General features: G+C 44.9%; 2 protein-coding genes across 2 annotated transcripts in view; one reads left to right on the top strand and one right to left on the bottom strand.

Moving 5' to 3' along the window:
* Positions 1-47: 47 nt before the first annotated feature.
* On the bottom strand, positions 48-8,654 carry LOC306749609 (uncharacterized protein; the record flags this gene model as incomplete). The annotated part of the gene is made up of 9 exons (XM_079232921.1): positions 48-1,162; positions 1,375-5,078; positions 5,233-5,456; positions 5,533-5,664; positions 5,767-5,907; positions 5,981-6,140; positions 6,258-6,316; positions 7,744-7,872; positions 8,499-8,654. The coding sequence occupies 9 exons, from the start codon at positions 8,652-8,654 to the stop codon at positions 1,071-1,073; spliced, it is 4,797 nt and encodes a 1,598-aa protein (XP_079089047.1). The 3' UTR covers positions 48-1,070.
* Positions 8,655-9,571: 917 nt separating this feature from the next.
* Positions 9,572-10,000, top strand: part of LOC306750300 (MBT domain-containing protein 1-like) — a gene marked incomplete at its 5' end in the record, with an annotated part of 10,376 nt that continues 9,947 nt past the window's right edge. Inside the window, one exon of the mRNA XM_079233705.1 lies at positions 9,572-9,592. Within this exon, the coding sequence (XP_079089831.1) occupies positions 9,572-9,592 (21 nt within the window). The remainder of the gene's footprint in view (positions 9,593-10,000) is intronic.

The raw sequence follows: 10,000 nt of genomic DNA on the forward strand, positions 1-10,000 counted from the left end.
TCAGGTTCAGTTACCACAGTTCTGGAACCACAAAGTTTATTACCGTACAAGTGTGAGGAAACAATTAATAATTTTGTCGATTAATATTTTCGTAAATGAGACAATTTGTCCGTTAATTTAATCAATTACTTCGTTCATGAACTAGTAAATGAATCAATTATCGATTAGTATATTGATCAATTAAATGTAAAACCATTTTGAATGTAAAACCATTTGCTGATTCCCGATGTAAACATTTTTAAAATGTTTATGTATAATCCTAACATTATCAATTTATTAGTAGTAATGTAAATGTATTAGTAATAATGTAAATATATTAGTAATCATGTTGAGGTCTCTTTCATCAATCGATGATTATCCATAATGAAAATAATAATAAAGTGGTAGTGTTTGTTCTGGTGCCCCCTGTGGACTAAAGTGGTAGTGTTGATTCTGGCTCCCCCTGTGGACTAAAATGGTGGTGTTTGTTCTGGCGCCCCCTGTGGACTAAAGTAGTAGTGTTGGTTCTGGCTCCCCCTGTGGACTAAAGTGGCAGTGTCTCTGAGCACCAGGGTCCCTTTAAAAAAACAAAATTTACTGCAGCAGGCTTCACATTTAAACCCAGAGAAACTCAAAAGGAAACAACACATGATTTATGACGTACATATAAAAAATAGTCTCTTAAAGCCCATAAAAAAAAGCCATAACACTTTAAACTACAGTGTTTGGGATTTTCACCTGAATGTTTGTTTTATTGAATAAATCTTTATACATTCAAAATGAATAAAGCTGAAAGTCATGTTGGTCATTTTATGCTCTGGGGAATTTAATTAAGTACAGTTTTAAAACTACTTTACTGGAATGTTCTTGATTTTATGTTACTTTCAGGTAATTTACAGATTTATTATTATATATTTTTGGTACTTTTGTCCCATCATATTGGAGAAAAGTAAACAAACGAGGTAACTCACACAAAAACCATCTGCATTGATTAATAGCACAGCAGGTTAGAGGAAAAATATGTATTTTCGTATATGGAGTGAACTGTCCCTTTAAGCATGATGTCACTCAGCTCCGCCCCAGTTTTCCAATCAGAGACGCATGATGTCATCAAGACCATAAGGTTCGGCACTCGAGACCCCAACACCTGTGGTCAGCCATCGCTGGACGAGAGGAGAAGTAGCTGCAAGAGAAGGATTATTCTTTTTTTTTTAGATCCTGTAATACTTTATAAACTAGAAGCTTCAAGCAACACCGTCATATTTCCTGGTCCTGATAGTATTTTTAAAAAGGTACTTTATAAATTAATGCATTATTATTAATATTATCATTACTTGAATCTCAGGAGAACGTGGGTGTGTTTTTATATTGTGAAAGTGGAACAGCTGTTCTCACCTGCAGCTTGTTGTTGTTGTTGTTGTTTGGACCACTGGGCTTGTTGTTGTTGGTGCTGACTCCTCCCCCTCCCCGCTGCAGAGATCGACAGCGCCGCCATCTTACAAACGCTGATTCTCTCCCTGTTGCCTCCGGCTCCGCTGCCGGTGCTCCTGGTTGGCCGGTCGCTGCTGCTGATGACCCTTCCTCCCGAGCTGTTGGTCCTCCCCGACCCGGAGGAGCCGCTGATCCGTCCGCCGGCTCGGCTGCTGAGTTTGGAGCCGCTGCCGCCGCTGCCAACGCGACTCCCGCCGGCCGCCGAGCTGCTCGGCCACCCGGCGCTCATGTTCCCCCTTGGACTCGGGGCTCTTTGGCTGCTGGTTGTCCTCCCTCCACCTGATTGCCCGGCGTTCCCCACAGTGCTGCTGCGTCCGCTGGCCGAGCCGTAAACGGGCTTTGATTCGCTGCTGCCGGTGCTGCCGAATCTCCCAGAGCTGCTCATCACGTGGCTTCCAGGTGAGCTGCTGAGCCGGCTGCCACTACCTGAGCTTCTTAATCTTCCACCACTACCTACGCTGCTGCTGCGCCGAACAACCCTCCCACCGCTACCGGCGCTACCGGGTCTTGGTCCACTACTCGTGTAGCTACTTGGCGGACTGATGACCTGGCGATAGTTGGCACCGACGCTGACCCTGTCTGCATTACCAGTCCCACCATAAACTCTCCAGTCTCCACTGTGTCCACTGCCAAACCTCGGTTCTCTTGGTGCTCCTGGTGGGCTTGTTGCTAGTTGCCTGGCCACTAACAGGCTTTCTTCTCTCACCGCATTGGGTAAACTATCAGTAGTGGCCACCCTGCTCATACGGCCAGTGCTCCCACCATAGACTCTCCACTCTCCACTCCCTCCGCTTCCAAATCTCCCTGTTTCAGGAGGGCTGGTTGGCAGGTGCGTGGCCGCCGACTGGCTTTCCCTGCTCCCCGTGATGGGTAAGCTGTCACTGCATTTAAGACTGCCACTGTGAACAATTCGCTCTCCACTGCCGCTTCTGAAAAGCCTCCTTGTGTCTGGTGGGCTCGTTGCACGGAGCTTGACTGCTGCCGGTCTATCTTCACTCCCTGTTCTGGGCAAGCTGCTCTTACGTCCGAGACTGCCTCCATATGGCATCCACTCTCCACTCCCTCTTCTGTCGAATCTCCCTGTTTGTCCTGGGCTTGTTGCAGAGTTTGTGAACACTGATGGTCCATTGTCTTCCCCTTCACTGGGTAAGTTATTTTCACCATCCAGGCTCCTCTTATGGCCAAGACTGCCTCCATAAACTCCCCACTCCCCACTTCCTTTGCTGCCGAATCTCCCTGTTTCTGGTCGACTTGCTCCATGTGGCGTGGCTCCAGATGGGCTTTCTTTGCACCTTGTGCTGGGGGATGTCGTACTTGTACGTCCCAGAATTCCGCCGTAAACTATCCAGTCTCCACTGCCACGCCTGAATCTTCCCTGTACCTCAGCCTCTGCATTACTATTGACTGTAGGTGATGAATTAGCAGCCGTGCCACCACAACTGGATGCCAGATAACTAACCATACCACTACCTTGTGACTGACTGGTAGTTCCTCCATTAGCAGGGACACTTCCAAAGCTAGCTGACTTAACAAACACTTGAGCAATGTTTTTCTGTCCCATCACCTCACTGTCTTTGATGGAAGTATCTTTCTGGTCTCCTGGGCCATACCTGCCTCCTGGACAACCACTTAGATTCTGGGCATCCTTTTTATCTGCAATACCACTTGTGTCTTGGTACCGGTCTCTGAGCCTTGTCTCATTGCTTTCACTTTTCCGATACAGGCCTCCAAAACCAAGCTCTTTCTCTTCATCTGCTATGATGCTACGACCACCTGGACCTCCAAACTCAAAGCCTCCAAGACTGCTGCTCAGCTGGAGGCCAACCCCTCGACCGGATGGTCTAGAATTGCTGTTTGTAGCATTCTGATTATCTCTACTTCCATCGTTACTTTCAAATGATCTAAAACACAAACTTTCCCCATCTCCCGCTGAAATGCTGATTTCTCTATTTCTGTCTTCTTCCGGCAAAGCTTGATCTGTTCTAAAGGACAGGGACTGGCCTTCCTCTTTTGTAGAGAGAAGATATTTCTCGACTGGTCTCACGTGTATTCTTGCCTCAGTTAAACTCATAGATACATCTTCGTCTTCTTCACTATTTGGGCTCAGACACCCCTTTGCCTCAACTGGACTCAAACATGTGTCGGAGTCATTTGGGCTGAAAAACATTTCTGGGTCACGTGGACTCAGAAGAGAATCAGGACTTTGAACATGCTCCGCTAGATCAACTGGGCAAAATCCTTGACTTGTCATGGTCATTAACACTTCCGTCTCCACTGGGCTCAAACATGTTTCTGGACACGGAGGGCTCGGAGGTCCCACGAATACATGAGCTTCAATTGGACTAAGAATCGCTTCATAGTCGGAAGAACTCAAAGCCACACCAGAATCTGTGAGACTTACAGACTGTTTTGACTTTGTGGTACTCAACGATTCTTCTTGACCTGTTAGATCAACAATCTTATTGTCCAATTCAGTAGAGTCCACCTTTACCTTGTGAGCATCATGGAAACCACTGACAACCTTCCCTTTGTTCATTTCTAATTCCACTTTCCTTAAAATCTCTGTACTTGAAGTTTCCCTTTCATGTTTGTCCTTGCAGTCTGGGCTACCGGACGAAGCAGTTGTACAACTGGACCCCATATCTGCATCCTCCATGACTTTGTTTGGTTCACTATTGTATGCATTGTACCATGTACTTTCTACTTCTTCTTCTCCCTTCTTTACTTCTCTTTCTATGTCCTTGTCATTAATCAGGGTCAACTCACCAAAGACCTTACCCTGAGTGTCCTCAGCCGTAAGAGGAGGTCCAGAGACAACAGGTGCTGTCACACCAACTTCCTCCACATCCCCATCAGCTTCTGCTGAAGTCTCCAAACTCAAAGTCACAACCTGAACAGGATCTTGGTTCTTAGTCTGGAATAAGTCCTTGGTGCAGTTGTGTTGGTGTGATACCACAGTCTCTGGCTCTTTCTCTACCTCTGCAGCAGTTTCTTTGCGGAGATCAGTTGTGGTCGTGGGTGTTACGGAACATGGACCTTCCTTTACTTCTGGTTCTGCACACAGAATGGTTCCGGTGATCTCTGTTTGAATGTTTATTTTATAAGTCTGCAAACCAGCTTCTGGGGTAGCTTGTTTGGAAGGACTGGTTTCTGGTTTTGTCTGAACAGCAGCACTTCTGTCAGATTGTTGAACCAATGTGGGGATTCCTTGTGCAACGTCACTATCTTTACCGTGCACTTCATCCTCCACTGTGCTGCTCTGCCGGTTGACCGTCGTGGTAAGAGATCCAGTTCTCTGGTTTTCCGACTTGTGGAATGATCCAGTCAGATTTGAAGTATTAATCGAGCTCACTGGGGATCTCTTGGGTTGTTTGCTGTAGACCCTGATTGGCTGAACTGTGGTCACTGTTTCTGAGAGTGGAGCTTTCCTGGGTGTTTGTCTGACGGTGGGGGCGTGGCCTCTGGGGGCATTTTGAACCCGCATCATGATGAAATTTCCTCCCTGAACTCTGACTGCTTTGTTCACTGTGATGTTTCTCCTGAAGGCCGACGGGCTGCTGGTTCCACAGAAAGATATGACGCTAGAGTTTGAGTGAAGACTTGAGACCCTGTGAACAGAACATAGAAAGACAAGAAGAACAAGGAGAAGAACAAGGAGAAGGAGGATGAAAAGAAGAAGAAGTTGTTGTTTTACAGAAAAGAAATTGCACACTTATATTACATTTTAAACCAAAGATAATATAAATCCTCCTCCTCTCGTACCCTCGCTGGCTGGGCCCACCCAGCAGCATCCAGTAGTCCTGTATCTCAGCCTGCAGTCTGGTGTTGAGGCCCAGCAGCACCTGGTGGTCTGCAGCCTGCTGGGCTGCAGCCTGCAGCACCGGGTTCAGGTCTCTGCACAGACCGTCTGCTCTGCGCTGCAGATCCACCAGCTGCTGCACGAAGGACTCGGTCTGCTGCAGACCGGAGGCCTCGGACGCCACGTTCTAGAGGGACGGACAGACGTGAGCCGGGTTTCCTGTTTGTGACCTGACCTGATCGACCGTCAGCGTTGTCTCTCACCAGAGCCTGCAGGCGGGTCAGCTCCTCCTCCAGAGTCGCTGCGGTTCTCCTCAGCTCCTCCAGCTCGGCCCAGGCGGCCTCCGACCCGGCTGGAGGGTCTGAGGTCACCGCCGGAGAACCAAACATGGATGCCTGAACACAACACACCTGATGAAATGTTTGTCTGTCCAAATTGTTTAAAATACCGACTCATTTTTAATTTATATTTCAAAATAAGAGGGTGCTGCAGATTACCTGGCCAGTGAACCAGGACTCGTTGAGCGTCACGCTCGTCCGTCTCAGGTCGTCTAGCTGCTGGATCAGGTCTGATGACCTTGTGCTCCGCATCTCCACGGCGACGCCCCCTGACACCTGAGCCAGGAGACCCTGCATGTCCTGGAGAGGTAGACAGGAAGTACGATGAAGACGTTCCTTCCAATACTCCAGGTGAGGTTGTTATTTGTTTTACCTGTCGATGTTGCATCTGCAGCTCCATCAGTTGTTGTGTTTGATCGTTCAGCAAAGTCTGGAGCTCCGGCAGTGTGTCGACCTTCAGCACCTCCTCCAGCAGCCTCAGGTCGTTAAGCTCCGCCTCCACGCAGCCGCCGCGCTCACGCTCTTTTCCACACCTGTGCACACAGCAGGGGATGATGGGATACGTCTAGGTGTGCTGTGTGTGTGTGTGTGTGTGTGTGTGTGTGTGTGTGTGTGTGTGTGTGTGTTTGTGTGTGTGTGTGAGGATCGACCTGACGTTGAAGTCGAAGACGGTGAGCTCTGCGGAGAGCAGTTGCAGCTTCACCTGAGCCTGGGCCGAGAGACATTCACTGATCTGATAGAGAGAGAGAGAGAGAGAGAGAGAGAGAGAGAGAGAGAGAGAGGTGTTACCTGGAGGAGTAGTAATTGTAGTAGTAATGGAAGTAGTAATAGTCGTAGTAGTAGTAGTAGTAGTAGTAGTTATTTATTTTGCCCAATTCAAACAATAAAACAAAAAATCATAACAGAAAATGAATATCACAGTGCAGGAAGAGACAAAAAGCCAACTGGGCTTATTTGAAGCCTCCACCTATATAATATTTAAAATGTTACAAAATTACAAACATAAATTGAAATATGCATTAATAGCAGTAATAATGGTAGTAGTAATGGAAGTAGTAATTGTAGTAGTAGTAATAGTAGTAGAAGTAGTAATAGTCGTAGTAATAGTAGTAGTAGTAATAGTCGTAGTAATAGTCGTAGTAATAGGCATGGTAATAGTAGTAGTAATGGAAGTAGTAATAGAAGTAGTAATAGTCGGAGTAATAGTCGTAGTAATAGACATGGTAATAGTAGTAGTAATGGAAGTAGTAATAGAAGTAGTAATAGTCGGAGTAATAGTCGTAGTAATAGACGTAGTAATAGATGTAGTAATTGTAGTAGTAATGGAAGTAGTAATAGTAGTAGTAATAGACGTAGTAATGGAAGTAGTAGTAGAAGTAGTAATAGACGTAGTAATAGATGTAGTAATAGTAGTAGTAATAGAAGTAGTAATAGTCGTAGCAATTGTCGTAGTAATAGACGTAGTAATAGTAGTAGTCATAGAAGTAGTAATAGAAGTAGTAATAATAGTAGTAGTAGTAGTAGTAGAAGTAGTAATAGTCGTAGTAGTAATAGAAGTAGTTATAACAGTAGTAGTAGTAGTAATAGAAGTAGTTATAACAGTAGTAGTAGTAGTAATAGAAGTAGTAATAGTCGTATTAGTAATAGAAGTAGTAATAATAGTAGTAGTAATAGAAGTAGTAATAGTAGTTGTAATAGTAGTAGTAATAGACGTAGTAATAGTAGTAGTCATAGAAGTAGCAATAGAAGTAGTAATAATAGTAGTAGTAGTAGTAGTAGTAGTAGTAATAGTCGTAGTAATAACAGTAGTAGTAGTAGTAGTAGTAATAGAAGTTGTAATAGTAGTAGTAATAGTAGTAGTAATAGAAGTAGTAATAGTCGTAGTAATAATAGTAGTAGTAGTAGTAGTAGTTATAATAGAAGTAGTAATAGTAGTTGTAATAGTAGTAGTAATAGTAGTAGTAGTAGTAGTAATAGTAGTAATAGAAGTAGTAATAGTAGTAGTAATAGTCCTAGTAATAGTCCTAGTAATAGTAGTAGTAGTAGTAGTAGTAGTAGTAGTAGTAATAGAAGTAGTCTCTGAGTTTACAGGTTGTTGTTTACATATTGTTGTTGTTTACCTGTCGGTGAGCTCACCTGGTTCTGCAGCAGGGACGCTGTCCTCTGGTACCCGTCCAGCTGTCTCAGCTCTCTGGGACACTTCCTGTCCAGCTTCTCCTGGATCTGACGCTCCAGCTTCTGATTGGCCGTCTCCAGGCGCTGAACCTGCATCCACCAATCAGAGGTGACAAGCAGCTGATCAATGATCAGATATGGTGAACTGATCGAGGTTTCTAATTGTTTCGCAGCTTCTTCTTCTTCACATTCAGGTGAAGACGCTTGTTTCAGTTTACGCAAAAATCTTTAAGAAATCTGTAATTTTGTGGTTTTCTCTGAACAGATATTGATCCGGTTGTTTACTCCCTTTGGATCCTGCAGCTGAAGAGCAGGACGTATTTGGGCGTTTCACTCATGCATCAAAGGATAAAAGCAGACGGACTCGTTTCAACTAACTGTGTAACAGCAAAACTCCTTTAAGAAATATTCAACGTGCTCCAATGATTAAAAATCTGTTCTAAATGTCCTCTTTATGTTGGTGTTTCTGAGCTTTTTGTATGTTTCCCTCGTCCATCAAAAGAGTCCAAAACCTGCTGCTTGTATGTTTTCAGTTTGGAGTCATTAAACATTCAGTCCATTGATGAATCTGCTCTTAACCCTTAAGCCTCTTCCTCGTGCGCAGCTAGTGTAGTGAACGCGGTGCTGCAGGTCCAGGACCAGCGGGTCCAGGACCAGCGGGTCCAGGACCAGCGGGTCCAGGACCAGCGGGTCCAGCGGACCGAGTGCAGTCCTACCTGCTGCAGGTACAAGGCCAGCCTCCCGTTGAGCGTCTGCAGGACCTCCTTCTGTGGGGACCAACAGAAGCTTCCGCTGCGGTCCAGAGGCCCACGATGGACCCGGTAACCCGGACCGGCCCGGGTCGCCCTGTGTGCACGAAGAACCTGAGCCATCTCCCTTGTGTTCACTCCTCTGGATTCATGGAGCCTCTAGAGTCTCTTTTCCTGCAGAGCCAGACGTGGAACCTGATCCTGGATCAGCTAAGCTCAGTGGATGTGAAGCCTCAGGTGTGTTTCCGTCAGGTGTGTCGGGACACGATGGACCTGCGGGCTTTCTGCAGTGACCTTTAAATGTTGGCAGGTTCCTGCAGGCCGCTCCCTGCTCCTCCTCTGATGTCGCTCTGACCCTGAGGGCCGGATAAAACCAGATATTTCATGTTTCATTCTCACTATCAATCATCTGCAGCAAGTTTTCCCTTCATGCAATAAAATAAATGAAAAGATGCCAAAGAAAGAGTTAAGAAACTGATACTTTTAAGATTTGTTTTGCTTTTTAATATTAAATATGTTAACACAGAATATTAATAATAATTTCAATACGCATATACATGTTATGTTTAAACGTGACACGGTTTTTATTAAGTATTATAAACATCCTTAACAAAATCTATTATTTTTCATTTCAATTTTTTTTTATATATTTTATTTTGTAATTATGTATTTACTGGGAAGACAAATTAACAAAACATGAGTACTTCAACTTTTTGTGCTTAAGTATAAGTACATTTCGATGCACTTGTATTAGAGTATTAGTTATAGTTATCATATCATTATAAATATTAGTATTAGTAGTATAGGATCCTCTGTAGGAGCGATGTCAAACCAGCAGGGGTCACTAGTGAGCACAACATCTAATCTGAACTCCACACACGAAGGAGAGACAACAGCCAATGAGAGATGAGCAGCCGCGGTCCCGGCGCCTGCGCATTAGAGGCATGGTATTTTTGTTGATATGTCTGCCTCTGGGTTTTAAAGATAATCTCTGCGGGTTTTAGTGTTCCAGTGAGCGCGACCCCCCGCGGTCCGGACCCATGGAGACCCCCAGAGACCTGGTGAGTTGTGAGTCTGTCCGGCGGGAATCCCTCCTTTGTTGTGGGGGAGATAGCGGCGTTCAGACCGCTGACAGACCGACGAGGCCAAACTCCTCTCAGGAATCCACTACTTTAAAGTTACCTTGCTCTTAATACAAAATACATACCTGATTAAAATTTTATTTTACATTTTTATTGAGGAGATCAAAATGGACTTTTATTCGGCACACATATAGTAAGCAGAGCATTTCTTAATTTTAGTCTTTTATAAAATCTTAGCCAGATGTTCTCCCTGTCTTCTTCCATTATACTCAATGAAGAATCCCTCAACGGACGGGACACCCTTTAATTTAATTTAATTTAAAACCCAGCACCTCTTAATGAAGGCCTCTCAGTCAGTGAGAGACTTTCTTCTGCAGCACACTGTGC

This window comes from Taurulus bubalis (assembly GCF_910589615.1).
Source record: "Taurulus bubalis genome assembly, chromosome: 17".
Classification (NCBI taxonomy): Eukaryota; Metazoa; Chordata; class Actinopteri; order Perciformes; family Cottidae; genus Taurulus; species Taurulus bubalis.